The 21,058-nt window shown below is 48.9% G+C and overlaps 1 protein-coding gene across 1 annotated transcript in view; it reads right to left on the reverse strand.

Moving 5' to 3' along the window:
• Positions 1-1,112: 1,112 nt before the first annotated feature.
• Slc6a11 (solute carrier family 6 member 11) overlaps positions 1,113-21,058 on the reverse strand; it is a 123,310-nt gene continuing 103,364 nt past the window's right edge. Inside the window, exons 9-14 of the mRNA XM_075983141.1 lie at positions 15,626-15,738; positions 12,941-13,078; positions 7,055-7,157; positions 6,124-6,224; positions 5,225-5,395; positions 1,113-3,466 (exon numbers count right to left, since the gene is read on the reverse strand). Of these exons, the coding sequence (XP_075839256.1) occupies positions 3,314-3,466; positions 5,225-5,395; positions 6,124-6,224; positions 7,055-7,157; positions 12,941-13,078; positions 15,626-15,738 (779 nt within the window). The 3' untranslated portion in view covers positions 1,113-3,313. The remainder of the gene's footprint in view (positions 3,467-5,224; positions 5,396-6,123; positions 6,225-7,054; positions 7,158-12,940; positions 13,079-15,625; positions 15,739-21,058) is intronic.

Here is a 21,058-nt window from a genome sequence, read left to right on the forward strand (position 1 = left end):
TACGACTAACACCCACACTCCCCCTCAGGGGCTGCGAGAAGGTCTACACGGGGCCTCTGGGGAAGTGTGGGCTAGCTGCGTGTCCTCCCTGAGTCTCACCGCTACACGGTTACAGATAAGCGTGGGCAGGCTCTCATTACACAGCACAGTCTCGCTGGAGAGGCCAGGGAGGCGGTTCCTCCCCAGAAAATCCCCATCCAGAAGGCTGTGGACACCATTCCTTTTGACTAAGAGCAGGAACATTTGAAAATGGGGGTTACTCTTAAATACTAACTATTCCAAGGTTCTGGAATCGAAACCAGCGGGTGTTCCAGGACTGCCTCCTGGGTGCGTAGAAGGATCTGAGGAGACTGGACTTCAGCAGACCTTGCATTCTGATGCTCGGACCCCTCCACCACCAACCGGAAACGTCTCAAGATTGACAGGGCCTTTGGCTTCACTTTCAGGCCTCCCTTCCCAGATTCTGGCTACTGGCGGTGTGTCACAGAGCCAGGCTGCAGAGCACACTTGGCCAGGGGTCACTAGCTCACACAGCTGCCTGCTGGTGTGCCAGGCAAATTCACTCTTAAGTCATGTAGGTTCACAAGTCTGCAGCTCAAGTTTCTTGGGAAGGGAGGAGACGTACATTTTTATGATAACCTCTTACTGACTTGCTGCTGACACCCGATAAAGTGAATATTCAGGCTGTCTGCAGGCAGCGGTGGGGGGACCCATATGCCTCAGCACGGAGAGTGACAAGTGGCAGATTCTGTGACTTCTAAGAGGTGTGACTGGGAGGCAAATCGCTTGACTGCTCTGTGCGTTGGTTTTCCTTACCTGTAAAACAGGCAGGTGGCTTGAGAGTTAAAGAGAGGTCTGCTGAGCGTTCGGTCCACATTGGGTTCCTAGGAAGCAGCCACCCTGTATGGCAGTACAGGGACTACAGGAAGGGCAAAGGCATCAAAGGAGGCGGGGCTTGAAACGCCGCTGCTCCCAGTGTTGTCTGATCTGTAATGCTGAGTGCAGATCACAGCCTCTAATTACAGAACCAAGATGGTTATGAAGGCATACCCTGTGGATACCCAAAGACAGGAGGAAAACCCAATAAAGACCGCCTGCTGGGAACAGCCACGTGGGAGTTGATCCACATCTTTTAATTTTTAAAAAGGAGCAGACAGACAATCTTGTGCTCTTTGGGTTGCCAATAAAAAGTTTGTTATGCAAAACAGTCCAACCCTTTTCTTTTTTTAATAATACTGTAAATATCTCAGAAAGGATATATTGTATCACTTCTAATGAATATCAAAAAAGTTGTCACAATGACATGTCCCCTTGCTCCCTCTTGCCCTCCCCTCCTCCCTACAGTTACCCAAATACTAGTATGAAATTATAAAACAAAACAAAACAACAAAAAAGACAACCCCCAAACCACAAGCCTCCCTCTGCCCTGCGCCATGAGTAGTGTTAAGAGTGTCAAGTGTTACGGGCCACATGTACAACACGTGTGTCTGTGATGACAGACATCAGGGATCTGTCTGTCCATCTGTCCATGAGGGAGTTGGTGGTGAGGAGCAATAGCAGCAATGGGCAGCCTCCCTCTCAGGGGGGATGGGGGACAGCAGTTGAGGACCAACTCCACAGGTCATCTTCAGTATGATGCTGACCTTCCCAGAAGGAATGTGTGGCCTGTTTGTGAGCAACTGGTGAGGGGTGGTTGTGCCCTGGATGAGTGCCCAGTTAGCTGGGGGATGCTGGGCAGTCATCCCAGGCTTTAGGTGGAAGGGGGGGGGGCGCTGGGCAGAACAGATAAGAGTCTTGAAGTTTGGAGTAAATAGAGAATTCTGGTCTTTGACAGGACACTGGAGCCTTAGTGTGAAGAAATGTCACCTTTCCGACAGATCTAGGAAATTACAGGAAGAAGGAAAGGATGTTCCTCCCCCTACATGCCATCCCCCAACAGTTACACAGACACAGAAGCTGGAAAACTCAGCAGATGAGGAAGAGAGAGGTCAGTCCAGGAGGTCTGAGCCAGGCAGGAAGGCATAGTACCAGCCTTCCCCTGGGGACCATGTTTGCTCTCCTTTTCCAAGAGCCTGAGGGATGGATGCCCAGTTCCTCCCTCTGATGAGTGTGAACGAAGGCTCCTCACACCGGGCAGGTGGAAAGCCTCCAGAATAATATGTCTGCGCACAGGATCTGCAGTGAGTGGCAGGAAGGTAGAGAAGAGGGCAGGGGACAGGAGGGAGAGAAGGGGCTATGGGTGGAATCCAGCCCTGGGCCTCATTGTAGCTCCCCCTGGCAAGGACAGCTATAGATCTTAAGCCACAGATCCTGGCCAGGCAGCTGCAGGAAGAGGTGGTTGCCTTCTGATCATCCCTACTGAGGAAGGAGGGACAGACTGATAGCCAAGAAAGCAGGCTGTGTGGTGGGACCACCTGCCACAGGGGCTGGGGATGGGACCACCTGCCACAGGGGCTGGGGATGGGCTGGCCTCCAGGGATCAGGGCTAAGTCATACCACCAGTTGTTAGGGAAACACACTTCCCTAATATATCTTGTGATAGGTTTGACTTAAGGTAAGTGGGAGAGAGGTAGGGGGTGGGGGTAGGAGCTAGGGTAGGTTGGGGGGGTGGTTCATAGCAAAGAGGGAGAAAGAAGAGGCCTGCAACTCTCTGCAGGCAAAAGTCAAAGCAGTCACTGCAAGGCAGTGAGTCAGGGGAAGACTCCGTTCTATCTCCTGCAATCTGGGGGATGGAGAAACTGAGGCTGGAGAGAGAAGGGAGTAGCCGCAGTCACCAGATGAGATTGTTATCAACTCCCGATTGCTCAGGAGCCCTGAGAATGGTGGGATGTTTCCTTTGCCGTCTTACAGCTTTGACGTGTGGAAGGTCCTGCCATTGGAAAAGGGTAAGACCAAAAGAAAATAACAAAATACAACAAACTGTCGCTAGGGTACAGAGGAGGGGGGGCAGGAAATGTCCGAGACAAAGTCTGGGATTACTGAAAACCAGAGGCGGATGGGCACCACCCCCTCACTCACCTGCCCACAGCATGAAAGTTGACAGTATAATACAAGGACTCTAGGAAACATGGGTTGAACCACCCTAGGCCAGGATCTGCTAGTCACTGTACAGAATTATCTTGGTAAGGTGGATACAGCCATGATCACAGGAGTGAGGCGGGGGTACAGGGCACACAGTGGCTGGCTGGGAGTTAACTGGTTAATAGTCCTGTGCAGAAGGGCAAGCCCCTAACATTAGGTGAAGTACAAGATTCAGGATTCATTTACAAGCAGGGAAGGAACAGGGGAGAAGGATCCAAGTGGCTGGTGGGACTCAGAAGTGTGTCTCCTTCTCTGTGATGGCGGAGATGGTGCCGTCACCCTTGACCTTGGCCTCACAGTCATTAACCGTCACCGTCCGCGGGCTAGCCCCAAGCTTGCCCCGCATTTTCAGATCAGCGCTGGGGACTGTCAACTTCTGTAATTTCTAGATGGTTGGAGAGAAGGCTGTGTGAGTAATGCAGCCAGAGCCCGGGGTCTGTCCACCTCTGTGTCCCCAGCTGTACAGATGTTCTTTGGTGCTATGGAGCCACCAGACTGAGGGCTGGGCCCTGGCTCTGCCTTGCTCCTCAGTTCTTGATGAGGAATTACCTCCTTGAGTTCCCATCACCAGAAATGGGGATGGCTGAGGTCCCACCCTGGGTAGTAGGTGAGAAGTAAGGAGATGGAGACAGTTAGCCCCTGCAGCCTGCATGTGGGAGATGACCAAGACTAGAGAGTCAGAATCAAGAGCTGCTACCCCATTCCTGCCTTGGCGACAAGGGGAGCTGGGCCGATGACCTTGCCAGCCCGTCTCCTGACCTCCGGCTGCACCCCTCTATCTGTGGGCCAGGATGGCAGGCACTGTCCAGACGCTGAGCTTCTGATGTGAATGTTGGTTAATCAGAGTTCTACTCTACCCTGCACTGGGTTTGTCACCACAGCACTGCAGTGAGGGGAAGCTCCAGGTACTGTGTATTTCAAGCTATGCTTAGAGGCAGGCGCCATCCCCAGCTCAGCCTCCATGTGCAGCCTCAGTCTCTCGGAATCTTGAGCAAGGGCCCTACCTCAGCCCTACCTTTGTACTGCCCTTGGACCAGGACCAGGAAGCCCTCCTGAGCATGGGCCCTTACTTGAAAAAAGTGGCAAGGACTTTGGGATGGCTTAGTACTCAAGGACAAGGTTGGGCCTCCTCTTTCAGGTGGAAGGCACACTGTCCAGGTAGGATTAACACACAGACTCATGGGAGCTGACTAACCACGCTTCTGTGTGCCAGGCTCAGCATGTGAATGGACAGGTAGCAGTCCCAAGGTCCCAAGGCCCCAGACTGGGCCGGATCAGAGGCTCACTCTATAACAAGCCCTGCTGTCTGGGTGGACAGGGTATGAGCTGGGGTGACAGGAAGAAGCCAGGAAAAGGCTCATAACTATCAGGAGGTTACTGGACGGCTGAGCCAGGGGCCCTGAGGGTTAGGTTTTAAAGTCCCAGGTCAGTTCCCTCTGAATAGTCTGGTCTTAGTATCTTGACCAACTACTCTTGACTAATACCTCATATAAGTCACAAAAGGGACCATTCCCATCCACCAGCCTCTGTTGGAGCCCAGGCCCCTACAGGCAGGAAGCTGGAGGTAGCATTTTGGATGGTACTTGTATGCTGTAGAAAATCTTACAGCTAGTGGTAACCTGCCCACTGGGGCATGGCCTCTTATACTACATATGCTGATGTAGAGCATGTGTCTGGTCTCTTTTCTGGCCTCTCCCTCTGTTTCGGTTACGGATTTCGGTTTCTGATCTCCGTTCCAGCAGAGGATTCTGATTTGTGAGTCTACCCCTAAATAAACAGCCATCTATTTCTCAATTCTGAGCTAGTGTGGGATTTCTTTTAAGCTACCATCTTCACTTGTGTCTCCCTGTGGCCTGTCAGAGCTGACATTTGGCCAAACCTCAGTTCAGATCCTGATTTAAATGCTTTCCCTGTAGGAACCCCCAGACCTCCTATACCCTCTATCAATTAAGGGGTGCTGTCAACCTGTCTGGCAGGTGGGGAGGCTTTGGTAGAATTTACAGAATCTGGCTTTAACCCAGAAATCTCACAGAGGAGCTTCTGGTACATTTTAAGGATGAACATCTGCCAAGGAGGAGCGGGCCATAATTCCCTTTCTATCCAGCCCCGGCCCCTACCCCTGCTTCCTCTAGCACCTGCTCACCTCGGGCAGGGTGCCCTCTGTCTTCCACACCTTGATGAAGATCCAGAGTGGGATGCATAGCATGGAGGACAGAGCCATGAGCCAGCCAATGCCGTAGCCCCAAGCTGGGTATGTGTACACATTGTTGTACTTGAGAGGTTTGTACTTGACCAGAAAGAAGATGAAGATGCCCTGCGGAGAGGCAAATGAAAGTTTTTGGTGGTGCCTCTCAGCCCTGCCCTGCTCCCAAGACCCAGACACCTCAACTGTCCACAGTGAGCCTGAAGTAGAACCATGCAGGGAGGCTGATTCAACTATCAGAGTACAGCCTTGGGGTGTCTTCCAGGGCTGTGATATTTGTCTCCTCTCCCAGGATCCTTTTTCTCAGCTTTTTTTCTACTCAGAGTTTATTTTAGGGCCATCTTGAATCTGCTCTTCTGGCCATTTCAATGGGAAGATAAGCTCAGATGCCCCGAGAACCAAGGACAGGACAAAGCATAATGCATGAGACCATTTTTCTATGTTTAAGCCTCCTTCTCACCAAGGCTGGTCTGTGGTCTGGTTCCAGGGACATAGCCTAAACCTTGAAATTCTCCTCACCTCTGCCACCTTCTCAGTAACAAATCTCCTCACTCATGTTTGCATACCCCTGGTCCCCAGGGAGGTGGACCAGTGTCAGGTTGATGTACCTAGAACCTAAGACCCTGACGGGGAGAAACAGGTTCAGGGTCCCTCAAGAGTGAGACGCTGCCTTGGCAGGTCCAGCATCTCACCTGAGACATCAGCTCCACACTGTGTCAGGTGGCAAGGCCCTGGGCTATGTGACCCTCCTCAGGGCCAGCCTCAGCTGAGCCAGCTGGAGCGGAAGAGTGGCTAGTGAGGAAATCAAGGGGCTAGAGGTGGCTTTCTGCAGGTCTTACCGCACATATCCCAGGGGTCACAACTTTCCAGCACCACTTGATGAGTGACAGTGGCCGGTAGCCAATCATGTCCTCGATGTTGTCGTAGAACCGGTTGCTTCCTGTCGGGAGGAAAGCAGAAAGGCATAGTATTTAAGAGCAGAGGCAAAGCTGGCCTCTCTTCCCCAGCATGTGACATAGAGTGCTTGGGCTTGAGTGTCGAGTGCCTGCATGGAGATCTAGGTCCCTTGGGTGGCATTATCAGGTGTGAGAAGTGAGAAGTCCCACTGTGCTCTGGGAAATAGGGCCTGACAGAGGTCCTTAGGTCAATGGCAGAGGTGCGTCTCTCTGTTCCTGGCTAGAGATGTGATCGCTTTCTCCAATACATACTCCCACCATGAGAGGTCTTCACCAGGACTGGAAGCAATGAAACCACCCAATCTTAGATTTTAACTGCAGAATCATGAGTTCCGCTAGCCCTCTACTTCTTAAGTAGTTCATGTCAGGAAGTTCTTTGCAGTGATGCAAAACTAATTAACCCAATGGGCAAGGTGAGGTGAAGACATGGCTGAGCCACAGGGTATTGAACTCTCGAGGTGAGGGCCTTCTGGGCTGTTTGTGTGACTAGTGGATATTACTCCCAGGCTACGTTCTCTTTTGCCCTTGAGACAGCAGCTCTCATCCTGATTTGTGCAAGGAACAGAAGGGGAAATGAATGAGGGTGTGGCTCATGCTAATGGCTTTGCCTGGAGTCTTTCTCTGGGACACAAACTTCACAAAGGGGGAAACTGAGCCTCAGGACTAGCCAGAGATCAGGTGTCTGGGTCCTGAACATTCTATGCCAGCATAAAAACAAGAAGGTCTTGTGACAATAAGAAGGAACCTGGGTCCCCAGGGAAAGTGCCCAGACAGATACAGCTTACCAGGTTCCAGGGGTCCAGCCTCCACTTACCATACACCCAGCCGATGCAAACACACTCAAAGATGGCCACAAAAAGCAAGCACATGCCACTGGCAGCATAGGAGTCAAAAAGCTGGAAGATGTACATGCCTCCCTGTGGGTAAGAGGACAGACACACAGACAGACATGCGGGTGAACAGGGTTAGTAGCCAGCCCCCATGGGGTCCTTGCTCTGCTTTGGCAGCTGCCAACCATCAACTTGCTCGTCTCTAGTCTGAGCACCTACACTCTGCATCTGGGTGTCACAAGGACCTGTCCTGCAGAGACGTCAGGGCTGTAGGTGGCCTGTGGCATCAGAGGCTCCACTGAAACCAGAGTGGATGGCAGATGGCTTCCACGCCTCTCCCCAGATGGTGTTGATTGATGTGGGATTCCCCTCTGCATGCTGTGAATGTGTTTTCTTTCCATTGGTTAATAAAGCAGCTGCTTTGGGCCTATGGCAGTGCAGAATAGAGCAAGGCAGGAATTCCAAGTAGAGATAGAGGGAAAAAGTAGGTGGAGTTGAGGAGATGCCATGTAGCTGCCAAAGGAGACAGACGCAGGAACTTTACCTGGTAAGCCACAGCCTTGTGGCAATACACAGAATAATAGAAATGGGTTAATTTAGGATGTAAGAATTAATCAGGAATATGTCTAATTGGCCAGGTGTTGATGGAGATCCTCAACTCCAGCAGTCTCCAGGCAGGCCTTTCTGCTCCTAGTCTTACCGTCTTCCATCTTTTCAGAGGCTTACATGTACCCCGGGCTCCCTCCAACCTGCCCCACCACCCATTCCCAGAAAAGTGGTTAAGATCTTTCAAAGCTCAATGAAAATGTCACTTTCTCTGAGAAGCCCTCCCTCCTCAGCCTCGCTCTTTCTTCACGCTTCTAGATTTCATTGTTGGAACTCACAATTTAATCCTAAAAATAGCCTGTCAGCCACTGAGAGCTCTGAGCTCTGCCTGAGAGGCCCCCACCTTGGCCCTTATTGTGCACTGAGCCCTCAGCACAGGGCCCAGTGCACAGCAGATCCCCCCAAAGATGTAAATCACCTGGAGCATGGGCTCTGTGGCATGCTACTGGCTGACTTGCCCAGAGCTCAGAAATGGACACACAGTAGGGGCATAGCTCATCTTTGGGATGAATTACTGATGAGGGATTGCCTTTGGACCCACATGCTTGGCCCTTCGATGGCTGACCTTAATATCATCTTGACCAGAATCAGGATCAGCCTGAGAGAGAGACTTGCTTCTGGGCATATCTGTGGGGACTGACCAAAGCGAAAAAATCTGCCCTCAGAGTGGCCAGAATCTTCCATTAGAGGACCAGATAGAAAGAGATTTGAGGAAAAGCGTGTCTTCATGCATTGCTCAGTGAGTATCTCTATCATGGCCTCCACCACCATCCACGGATCCCAGCTTCTCTAGCCTTCCAACACAGACACAATGCTAATGATTTTCAAGTGATCTTCCTGGACCTCTAGTCCCAGTTTACAACCATTGGGGTATCCTGCTTCATGGGACAAGTAACTACCATGTAAACCATCCTAGGGAACCCCTTTTTTATACTATGTTTCTGTAGAGAGCCCTAACAGATCTCTTGGCATTCTCCCTCAAACAGTACAATGTCACTCTTCACATACTGTTCATATGATGTTAGGCATTACGAATAATCCAGAGATGATTGGCTGGCAGGAGGTGTGCTGGTCCTATGAAAACAGGAGGGACCTAGGAAGCAGCAGATTGTTGCTCATGGGGGTTCTGGTGTGAAGGGACAAGCATCAGATCAACTCTGAAGATGAAGTTCGGTGGAAGACTTGCCACTCAAAGTCTTCTTCATGAGGATTTGGGGGTGCTGAGAGCATGGGAAGAGCAGGGAGGCAATGTGGGAAGTTCTTCTGTATATGTGTTGCTTTTATTGGTTAATGAATAAAGAAGCTGCTTTGGCCTGTGATAGAACAGAGTAGAGCTAGGTGGGAAAACTAACCTGAATGGGAGAGAGAAGGCGGAGTTAGTGAAATGTCATGTAGCCACCACCAGAGGAGAAAGACCTTAGAACCTTGACGGTAAGCCATGACCTCGTGGTGATGCACAGATTAATTCAGATAGGTTGATTTAAGAGGTAAGAGTTAGCTAAAAATATGCTTAAGCTATTGGCCAAATAGTATTGCAATTAATACAGATTTCTGTGTGATTATTTCAGGAGTCTGGTGGCCAGGGATGAACGAGCAGCCTCCATCAACAGGGAGGGAGAGGAGCAGCCAGGATCGGATTTGGGTAGAAATGACATTTGTAAGGAAAACCATCCTGATATATAAACGGTACTCAAAGAACTGACATGCAGGAAAATCAACGTGAAAGAGCATGGAGGGGTCAGGTTGGGGAAGCTGGGGAAGTCAGGACAGTGGGCTAAAAAACCAGAGAGCAGTTACAGGACCTCTTGTGTCTACCGAAGGGTCTCACTTGGAACAAGAGTCCCCCAAGGCACCTCCCTCGGGCTGTCTTCTGTCATGCATATTCCGTAGCTTGAGACCATGTGCTCCCTCATTTGTTACCTCCAGAGATAGAGGTAAAATCATAAGGAAGACAGGGCCACACATAACACCATTGTGAAGAGCGGGTTGAGTATGCAGGGCACGGGGAGACAGTGGCTAACTGCAGAGCCCACGCACCATCTGGACACACGGTTCTGGGTAATGGAGGTTAGGGGGGCATGGGTGTGAGGCCTGAAGTACAGATTTTCTGGAATGTACCAGAAGTATTTTTTTCCAGGAATAACCTTCCCTTTTTAATATTATTGGTGATACCCTCATGTTTTGAAAACACAGGGAGGGTGGAGCTACTACTCACCCTTCATGATCCTCAATGAATACCGCCAGAGACATGTCATTCGAGACTACATGCTTTGAGCCACAGTGTTTTCACTGTGCTTATAAAGGGATCTGCTCTTCCAGAAACATAATGGTCCAATTACGGAAAACAAACACTTTTTAGAAGTTTCTTAGTCATTCCTCAGTGTGTATCAAATTAGAACATTTTTGCATTATATAATTAGAATGTTTGATTTTCTTTTCACATTTAGTGTATGCGTGAGTGCATGTGTGTGTGTGTATGTATGTATGCACACGCATGTGAGTTGTGCTTTGGTTCATGTGTGCCAGCCAGAGTGTTGCTATGGGAGTCTGTTCTCTCCTTCTGCCACGTGGGTTCTGGAACCAGGCGGTCAAGCTTGGTGGCACCTTTACCCACTGAGCCATCTTGCCAGCCTCAGAAGGTATGGTTTTAAAAACTGCTGTTTGAGCCGCATAAGTGATCATTCAATAACTCTGCCTTGGGATTAGGACAGAACCACAATTTCTGAAATGGCCCTGAACATACTTCTGAAGTTGTGAATGGTTTATTTATGCAACCAGTGTTCTCAGTATTGATGACCAAAATATTGGCCAACTCTGAAAACCATTAAAGACATTCTGCATCCTGCAGTATCATCTATCCAGCTAAGATTTGATTCTTATGTAAGCACATCTACCTCATTAGTATGCAATTTTGCTTCTGTTTTAATAAATGACAAAATTACATGTACACCAAAGAGTTGTTTTCAAAGAAATTTCTTCAGAATTTATTATAAGTAAATGTTTGTTTATAAGTTATACTTATAATAATATGTAATTATTATATGTAATAATACAATAATAAATAATAGTTAATAAAATGTTATAATAACAACTATACTTATTATTTTTAAGTCTATGAGTATTTTCCTGCATGTATGTCTATGTACCACATGTGTAAAATGACTATGGAAGCCAGAGGAGGGTGTTAGATCACACACATGGGACTGAAGCTACAGATGGTCGTGAGGGGCCACATGGTCCCAGGAATCAAACCCAGAGCAGACAGTGTTCTTATCCACTGGGCCAACTCTTCAGACCCTGTATATATATTTTATGTGCCTATATACCCAGGTCCATGTGACAAATTTCTTGGGTAAAAAGGGGCTGTGTATAGCAAAGCTTAAGAATTCCTTCTCTGATGCTCATATGCCGTCACTTAGTGACATGTTCCTCAGAACACAATCCCATTAAAGAACTGATTGCCTTAGCTTTTCCACATTTCAATGTACTTATTGGTTCCCCCATCTCCAATAATTCACTGACAGGCATGACTATTGTTATCCAATGTCCCCACAGGGAAACTGAGGCACCAATAGGCAAGGCCACTTGCAACATGATGTCATGGAGCTGAGTAGAAGGGCTGAGAACTAAATGGCAGGGCCCATAGTCCTAGCCACTGGTCACACTGCTGTGGACGAAGATAAGAAGTGGGTAGCCTAGATTTTCTTTAGACTTCAGCTTTAACCAAGTGTAAATGAGAGAGGGGTAGGGGCTCTGGCAGGCAATTACCAGGACAACTGAGGCTGGCTGGCTGGCATGGCTCACTGGGCCCACTGTGAACTTCTTCCGCACAATAACTTGAAGATAGCCCTCTGTGGGGGTGGAGGGCTGGCATGTGAAGCCCAAATGCCTACTGATTAATAGTCTCGGTTGGCTGGAGCGCTGGCTCCCTGATGACCCCCTGGGAGTCACCGTGCACCCTTGAAGAGAGCTCTGTGTACAGGGGGCAACCATGGCAGGCTGTGCTGGGAGTCAGCGATCCCCACACCAACACCTTCCCACTAGCTTCTTCAAGGCATCAGGTTTATATGCAACAAATGACTCCCCAATTTATATGCAACAAATGACTCCAGTCTGTGTAATTAACCAGCGCTTAATGAGGCCCTACTCGCTGTAGCCTGGCCTCCCCACACAGAGAAGCACAAGCAGAACCACTGTAGGGAGAGCGGGAACCGGACCCTCACCCCATTCATTTGCTCAAACAGTGACTGCCACTCTCGTTAACGTGGTAATGAGTAAGAACAGCAATTATTCGGTCACTCACACTGAACACAAGATCTGAGTTGCTTCCAGCATCCACTGGCTGAACAGGGGAGGTTCCTGATCTCATGGACCTTTGGGCCTGGGGGACGACGGGACAGATGTAAGGCTGATTGGGGATCTTTATAACAGCCAGAGGGACAGGGAGTGAGCTGGGAACACAGTGACCCAGGATGGGGAGATGACAGGGAGCCTGGTGGGAAGGAAAGTCAGGGAACTTCCCTGAGACTATGGTCTTGTAGGAAGATGTGGAAGAGGTCTCTGAAGATGACTGGCCTCTGCTTCACCCCATCTGCCTGATGGATTCCAGTTCCCTACTCCTCCCTGCTTCTCACACAACCTCTGTGTCTCTCAGCAATGGATTCCCCCTCCCCCTTTCTCTGCATTAATTATCTTTGTGCGTTATGGGGAGAGAGACACCTAATCTCACCTTCCAAAGATACCTGACCCAAGACAGGGACAGAAAGGCTGTGGAGGTGGAATGAGCACATGGTTTAGAAGACCTCCTCAATTCGGGGTCAGTGAGAAGCCCACCTTACCTACAGGGACAAGAAGAAGGAGGAACACGCAGGAGGCTGAGGCTGGAACACACAGCAAATGTCACCCAGGTGCCTAATCTGAGAGACGTTCCAGAAAAGCCAGTATTGAACTTGACGTCATGACATGGAGCCGGTTCAGGGCCTGAGAGCTGACATTGTGCTATTCACCGGAGGGTCACCCAAGGGATGACCAGGGAAACACTGTCTGGCCTGACAGGTGCCCATGTGAGTTGTCCTGTCTAGCAATGGCTGCCTGTAGCACTAACACAGTGAGGATCCTGTACTCAGAGTCTGTGTTTGCTCTCACAGTGTCCTGAAAGGAAGAGCAGGTTCCCGAGTAGTGGAGAAGGTTCTGGATCTGCCCGCAGCCTCGGGGTCTGAGGTCTGGGAGCTGGAGTGTGATGGAGCACGGGTGACATCACTTACCTCTGTCAGCATCACCAGGCCTAGGAAATAGGAGATGACGGACAGGGCCAGGATGAGCAGTTCTCGCCGGTAGCCCCGCCGGAAGACCTTGGGGTACATGTCTACCACGGCGGTCACGAGGCTCTCCACGCACACAAACTAGAGGGAGAGACACAATGTGTGAGGCCCATGTAAAGGCCTGTCTTGGCACCCTGGGTCCACATACCAGGGGCTCCCTTCTCACTGGCCTACCCTGCACCTTCACATTCCAGCCCATTACAGAGGCAACAACAGCAAACCCAGCCCCGACTACTCCCAGTAGGTTCACTGAATGGACCAGGACAAAGATGCTGAGAGAGAGAGAGAAGCTACTGCCCAGGGTCACTCAGCACACAGACCAGACTGCTAACCATCTCCTGCCGCCTCAGGGTTTGTGAGTTACAGAAGACCCAGCCTTTGCCCCAAGGCAAGGCGGGAGTCTCAAAATGTCCTGGGAGCTTGGGAATCTGCTCTCACAGCAGGCTCTCCCTTTGCCATTGTCTTTGACTTCTAGGACTCTGCCAATCCCCTGCCCTATTACCGAAGGAAAGTCACACCCAGTTCTGTTACCTTTTGGTGGCAGAGCCCAGCTGTGAACCACCTACTTCTGATGTGGTCTCCCACCTTTGTGCTATGGAGTGCATATTTGCTAGTTACCATGTTGGGGGACCCTGAACCCCCTATTCGTCTGATTCACATCTATCTTCCCAGACAAGGTATTTCCATTATACAAAAAGGGTTGGGGCCCAGAGAGGGGAGGTCAAAGGCACACAGCTGGGAGCTATTTGGAACTGATGCTCAACCCTGGCCCTCTGCATTGCCTCCACAGCAAGGGCTGGTACTGCCAGCCTTCCCCCAGGGTCCTGTGGGAGGGAAATGGGAGTCAAAGAAGGCTGCTTACCCAGGAAGCTAATGAGGGTGTGGATGTGTAAGAGGCAAGCAGACCTGGGTATCTGCCCCAGCAAGTCACTCGGCTCCTCTAAGCCTTGGCTTCTACTTTTAAACCCAGAGGGGCATGAGCAGAGCCCATGCCTCAGTCCCACCTCCTCCGTCAGGCAGCAGCCTCTGCCTCCCTGTCACACACCAGCTGCAGAGCCCTGATTTCCAAAAGGCTTTGCCGACAACAATGGAAGGGGAAGCTATCAGCAGAAACAGCCGGCGTGTCTGCTGCACGGCTTAGTGGATTCTGGGGAAGGATTCTGGCTCCAGAGAGAAACTGAATGTGGCTGGATTGACAGACACGCAGGCCAGGGCTTGTGTGTTCAGTGACTCTTGCAAGGTCGTGAGTGGGAGCAGTGCTCGTTGGGCTAACCTGGGCACCACCCTCCCTCCTAAGTCTGGAGGATCAGGGCTGCTTCCCTTGTCAACCGTAGCTCTCTTCCTCACAGAATAGGATTGTCAGGATGCCCTACTGAGAGCCTCCAACATGGCTGGAAGCAGTTCTCTGGGCTCAGTAGCAGGCAGGGGTTGTATTCTAGGCCTGTGGTCAAGGAAAGGCCACAGGCTTGAAGCTGGGAGGCCATGGGGAGGGTGAGACTGGGCTTAGAAAGAAGCAGGGAGGGAGGGTAGGCTGGTGTAGGGGAAGAGGGTACAGGAGCACGCAATTCACTCCTAGGTACTGCTCCAAAGACAACTGTGGCAGAGGGAGGGAGGGAGGGAGGGAGGGAGGGAGGGAGGGAGGGAGGGAGGGAGGGAAGGAGGGAAAGAGGAAGGGAGCGGGGACAGAAGTCCCTAGGGCCTAGCAGGTATACAGCAGCTGGATGAAGGGGATGAAGCACCCAGAGGATCACAAGAACAGGTCCTAGAGACCTCGTCACAGGGCCAGAGGAAGGAAACTAGCTCTCCTGTGTCTCAAGTGCTCCATGGCTTGGTCGGAATGGGGACACGGGGACCCTTGTCTATAATTAGCCACAGTCTACCCTTTTAGGACCTGTTCTGCTTTTCCTCGAACCCCTGGCTGGGAGTCACTTATCAGAATGGAAGAACTTAGAGCATCATTTTAAAAGTTTAATTGGGGGCCAGATGTGGTGGTACACATCTGTAGTCCCAGCACTCTGGAGGCAGAGATGAACAGATCTACATGAGTTTGAGGCTAGCCTGGTCTACATAGCGAGTTCTAGGACAGCCAGGGCTACACAGAGAAACCATGTCTTGAAAAACAAACTACGCCCCCCACACACACCACCCAAAAAATCAAATTGGGATCTGGGGACCTGAGTTCCATCCCTGGGACACATATGATTGATGAAGAGAGGTAAGAGAAGTAATCGTCACAAGTTGTCCTCTGACCTCTGCGTGTGTACTGTAGCAGTTGTACACACACACACACACACACACACACACACACACACACACAATATATATATATATATACACACACACACACACACACACACACATACATATATATATAGTAAAGTAGACAAGAAGGGGTGGAGGGGCACCAAATAGACTAGACATGTCTATGACTGGAGTCTACCAAGAAAGTGGCAGGGCTGCTGGGTGGCCTGATGTGGGAGGCCAGGAGAGGGCCCAGGGTCTAGAAGCTGTAGCACCTGGCCTGTCTAGTCCCTGTTCTTCTGTTCCTCCCTTCCCATTCTTTCCCTCTTCCCAATCTGTCTTTCCCCTCCCCCTCCCACCATCCCCTTCCCTCTTTCTGCCCCTCACCTGACTGTCCAGGCCCAGGAAGATGAGCATCATGAAGAACAAGGTGGCCCACAATGGGGAGAGGGGCATCATCGTGACGGCTTTGGGGTAAGCGATGAAAGCCAGTCCAGGACCTGGAGGGGAGGGAAAGAGGTCAGTCTTCCAGTGTTTCCATCTACAGGGACATGGCAGCGTTGCAGGCCACTGGACCCAGGTCCCACTGGCACCTCCTGTCCGGACTGTGCTGATGGTGCGGCGTTAATATGTGCCTACAGAAAAGGGTGTGGCTGTGCAGAGGGCCAGGAGTCTGTGTCTGCTGCTAGCTGCTTTCCCATTGTTCAAATATTCTCCCCAGGACCAGACAGCAGCTGAGGCAGAGCGGAACAGTCTCCCTAAAGGTGGTTCTGAGAATAGTGAGAAGCCGCCAAGCAGAAGGAATTGTTACAGAACAACCCATATACCGTAAGAGCCCAGTGTAAGTGTATATCCCAGATTCTGAAAACAAGTCCACATCACCACTACCATCAGGATACATAGCATTGCTGTTGCCTCTAGCTGCTCACCACCTCCATCCCACCTCCGTCAACATCCTTGGCAAACACTAGTAGGGTTTTTTTTTTGTTGTTGTTTTTTGTTTTTCAAGACAGGGTTTCTCTAGCTTTGGAGCCTGTTCTAGAACTAGCTCTTATAGACCAGGCTGGCCTCGAACTCACAGAGATCTGCTTGCCTCTGCCTCCCGAGTGCTGGGAGTAAAGGCATGCGCTATCATCGCCCGGTGGATTTTTTTAAATGAGATTAATTTTAAGAGTTGTGTATGTGTGTGTGTGTGTGTGTGTGTGTGTGTGTGTGTAAGTATGTGTGTGTGTGTACATGTGTGCATCTGAAAGCCTGGAGGCCAGTAGGGAGTGTTAGACATCTTAAAGCTGGAGGCACAGGCGATTTTACTACCTGAGGAATAGTTCATGTCCCTAACCTCTAAGCCACCACTCCAGCTTTTTTATTATTATTATTTTAGATTTTGGTTGTTTGTGCTGCTTAGGATGGAATTGCTGGGGGTAACAACCGCATACTTCACCTATGAAACGCTGATTTCAAATGCAGTCATGCCATTTTGTCATCTTAAAACAGCATTTGAGGCTCCATGTTCTTGCCAGCACTTGGTACTGTTATTCTTTCGGGCTCAACAATGACTTTGCACTGTCCATTCACTTTGGTTTTAATCTGTGTTTCTGGGTACCTTCGGTGCTTACTATTCCCACAAATGCCCCCTTTATTGGTCCATTTCCTTTTTATTGGGTTGGAGCAGGGTTTTTGTTGTTGTTGTTAGATGGGAGGAAGGTAGGCATTGTGGACATTTCCTCTCAGGCTATTATTTTTTAAAAATATTTATTTTTATTCTGCACACAGGTGTTTTGTCTGCCTTCATGTCGGAGTGCAATGCCTACAGAGGCCATTAGAGGGCGATAGATCCTCCAGAGCTGGAGTTAAACAAGGTTGTAATCAACCGCATGGGTGCTAGGAATTGAATTCGGGTCTTCTGCTGTTAGAGCAGTCAGTGCTCTAAACCATTGTGCCACCTCTCCAGCCCTTTTGTCTTTAATTTTTTTCAAGTATTTAATTTTTCCCAACTATTTACTGCTAGCAAACAAAAACTGAGCAATTTGTGTTTATAATCTTTTATGCTTGATCTCAGTGAAACCCAGCAATTCTCACAAAAAAAAAATTCACAGAAGTGTCACGTGTCCTTCTCAGAGAAACATCAGCGTGGGCTGCTGATGTGACCCCATCCTTTAGGTAGGCTGGTGTTGGCACCATCTCCATGGTGAAGCAGTGACTTTCCTCTCCCAGGGGAGGAGCGCCTCTGGGTTACACAGGACCCTGCTCCTCTCACCCCTCCCCTGTGATCTCAACCTCCATCGGAGCTTTGCTTCTACAGTCATTGCTATGGTGGTGCTCGCCTGAGGATGGATCCTCCTCTTTCCTTCCACACTCGTTCAGCAGGAGTCTGCAAAGTCACTCACAAGGTGACATGTTCGTGCCCCTGTGGGCTCCTCAGTGTTCAGTCTTTTTCTCTGGGTTATGACACAGATGATCATTATTTCCTTTGCTGTTCAAGTTGTCCCAGCACCGGTCACTGCAGGCTCTTTCAGGTAGGTTCTACGTCCTTCTGATACATTCCCAGGCTTCTCTGGAGCGTAGCCTTATCTTCTGGCTTCACTGTGTCTTGGTCTAGCCCTGGACCCGACTGCCTCTTCAAGGGTCCTGACTGGGCACAGTGATGTTTAGTAAACCCAGGTCTCAACACAGGGGTTGTCTGTTAACTGGAGTGTTATTGCAGATGGCTCCCTCAGCAATTCCTCTCTCCTGTGCAAGTCTACATGTTTCTATCCACACATGGAAACTGGGAGTCTAAGCATACGTATCCCATGACTTCCAGTACAGTACATTCTAGGACCTGCTCCTCAGAGGAAAATAGCAGCCTTGGGATTTACACACATTAATCAGTTTAGTCCACCCCAAAACACATATTCCAGTCAGCAGAATCTCTAGCTTGGATTTCTGTTCTGAACAAATACACTACAGATATTGCTTTGTCTTTTATCTTTAGCCTCCAGTCCCCAAGCGGCACACCGTGTCTGTTCTCTGTGTTCCTTAGAACCCAGTGTGGCTACAGTGTGAGAACATCACCCAGGGTCAAGGCCAACAAGGGAGACACTCTGAGAAGTATTGTCCCTTCCTTCCCCAGCCCATCCTTGCCCCTTCCATCCCTCCTCTCATCCTTTGCTGCCATTCATGACAGTAGCCGTGCTCTTTGATACCAGCCCTCTCCGTACCTCCTTTGCACGGTTGCCCATGCACATTTTCTTGCACATTTGTCTTTCCCCAGTGAGGGATATAGAAGAACACCCATATTTACATTTTAAACTGTTAAATACATACCTTTTTTGGGGGGGCAAAGTCTGACTATGTTTGCCCAGGCTGGCATCACCATCCTTCTGCCTCAGGCTTCTAAAGGTGTACCACTATGACCAGCTCTCTCCACCTAACACTTTAAAAATACCCTTCAACTGATATTTTCCTGATTACTTTTTTTTAAATTTAAGATTACTTGTGTGTGTGTCTGTGTGCACATATACGTGCACCTATATGAATTTATGTGACCACATGAGTTCAGTGCTCATGGAGGCCAGAAGGGGGCATCAGATACCCTGGAGCTACTGATACAGGTAGTTATGAGCTGCCTGATGTGGGTACTGGGAATCAAACCTGGGTCCTCTGCAAGAACAGCAAGCACTCCTAACTGAGCTATCTCTCCACCCCTTCTTGATAATTTTTAAATATACATACATGGTGTTACATTTTGTTAACATTGTTTTTCCTGTGTCCATGGAGATAATGGTTTTTTGCTAATCCATGAACACAGTGCATACTATTAATGGAGTTCCTAACAATACACCAACCTTGCATTACTCCTGCAATGTTTCTTTTTGGTCAAGACACATAAATCAGTTTATTTCCATGTTTCCCCACAGTGTTTACTTACTACAGTGAGTTTTCTGCATTGGTTTGTTTCTATCCTTGTTATCTTGTATCTTCCTCTGGTTCAGTGTCAGGCACCATCACCCCTAGTTTTCATATCCAAATGTGCTTGTCAGGGTAGCAGTGTTGGAAGGTGGGTTTTTAGGAGGCAATTAAGTCTTGAAGAGGTCAAGAGGGATTAATGTCTGCCTGGGCAACTGGATTAGTTCTTTTGAGAATGGAGTGATTCTCACAGGCAAAGGTTAGAGAGGATCAACTCCTTTGTACCCCACCTCTTTCTGTGCCCCTGTCTCACTCTCTGTGGGTTCTTCTATGTGATGATTCCATCATGTGGCAGAGCTGTGTAAGATAGCACAACACCAGATCGCCCTTTCTCCAGAAACTACTATCAGCTTAAAAAAACCCACTCTTTAGAAATTACCCTATCTTAGGTACTCTGTTATAGGAAAAGAAAATGGCAACAACTGGGGGTGTGGACTTGAAAGTTTTTCGTATTTCACAGCTGATATGTGGAGGAGCGTGATTCTTTACTAATTCATGGGAAATTCCTATCCACCTTTTGTAGTAATGCTGTACACCCTTTCTTTCCTATCTATCTATCTATCTATCTATCTATCTATCTATCTATCTATCTATCTATCTATCTATCTATCTACATTATATACACACATATACTCACATAGTATATTTATACACATATGTGTGTGTATAATGTGTTGGGCATAGCTTAAGTTTATGAGCATCATGGAAGTGCAGCAACTCTCAGGGGCCAGAAGACATATCAGATTTCCTGCATCTGACTGTGTGCATACACGTGTGCATGTCTGTATGTGTCTCTCTGTGTGTGAGTGTTGTATATGTATGGTATGTGCACGTGTGCATGTGTATGTGGAAGCCTGGATGCTGGGTGTCTTTACTTTCACTTTCATCTTTAGGGTCCCTCACTGAACCTGAAACTCACTGATCTGGCTAGGCCTTCCAGCCAATGAGCTTCATGGATCTGCGTGTCTTCTCTCTCCTCCATCCAAGGCTGCAGTTATAGGCAAGCTCCTCCACACTCAGCTTTTTTCACTCTTGGCGTCTTGTGCTTGGGTGGTAAGTGATTTACCAACTGAGCCAGCCCAAAATGTTTTAAATAAAAAATTACTTCTTTAAAAGATACAGAACTATTCAGTTTTCCTGTTTCTTCTGTGTCAGTCTGAGCCCACTGCCTTTTAAAAATATATTCACCCATATAACCTGTGTGATCAAATCCAGGCGGAAGCTATGCACAGTGGTCCCTAGTGTTTATTATAGTCCTGGGGTCTGTAGATCTGCTTCTTCCTTCACCGTCCAAAAAGAATTAAAAACTTTTTTTTTACAATTGGGTGTGCACACATGTATGTTGTGTATGTGAGAATACATGTAGTGGTCAGAGGACATCTTTGTGGAGTTAGTTCTTGTCTATCTTTATGTGGGTTCTAGGGATTAAACTCAGGTCTTCAGATTGTGTGGCTAGTGCCTTTATCCACTGAGCTGCATTTGACTCTGTGTTCCAGAACTTTTTTTAAAAAACTATTTCAGGCTTTATACAGCTGTATGTGGCCTTGGACATCGCGTATCAGGTGTAGACAGAAATTTCTGCTCCACCAGCCAGCTCCCAAATAACTACATGGAGACTTATTAATTATAGATGCTCAGCCAATAGCTTAGGCTATTTACTAACTAGCTCTTATAACTTAAATTAATCCATATTTCTTATCTACATTCTACCATGTGGCTCAGTACCTTTCTTAACATTGCAAGTTCATTTTCATTCTCTCTGCATCTCCTGGTGACTCCACCCTCTTTCATCCCAGTGTTACCTCAGTCTGGCTCTTCTGCCTAACTGCTTCCTGCCTAGCTTTGGCCATTTGGTTCTTTATTAAACCAACG

Source organism: Microtus pennsylvanicus, chromosome 8 (genome assembly GCF_037038515.1).
Source record: "Microtus pennsylvanicus isolate mMicPen1 chromosome 8, mMicPen1.hap1, whole genome shotgun sequence".
Taxonomy (NCBI): Eukaryota; Metazoa; Chordata; class Mammalia; order Rodentia; family Cricetidae; genus Microtus; species Microtus pennsylvanicus.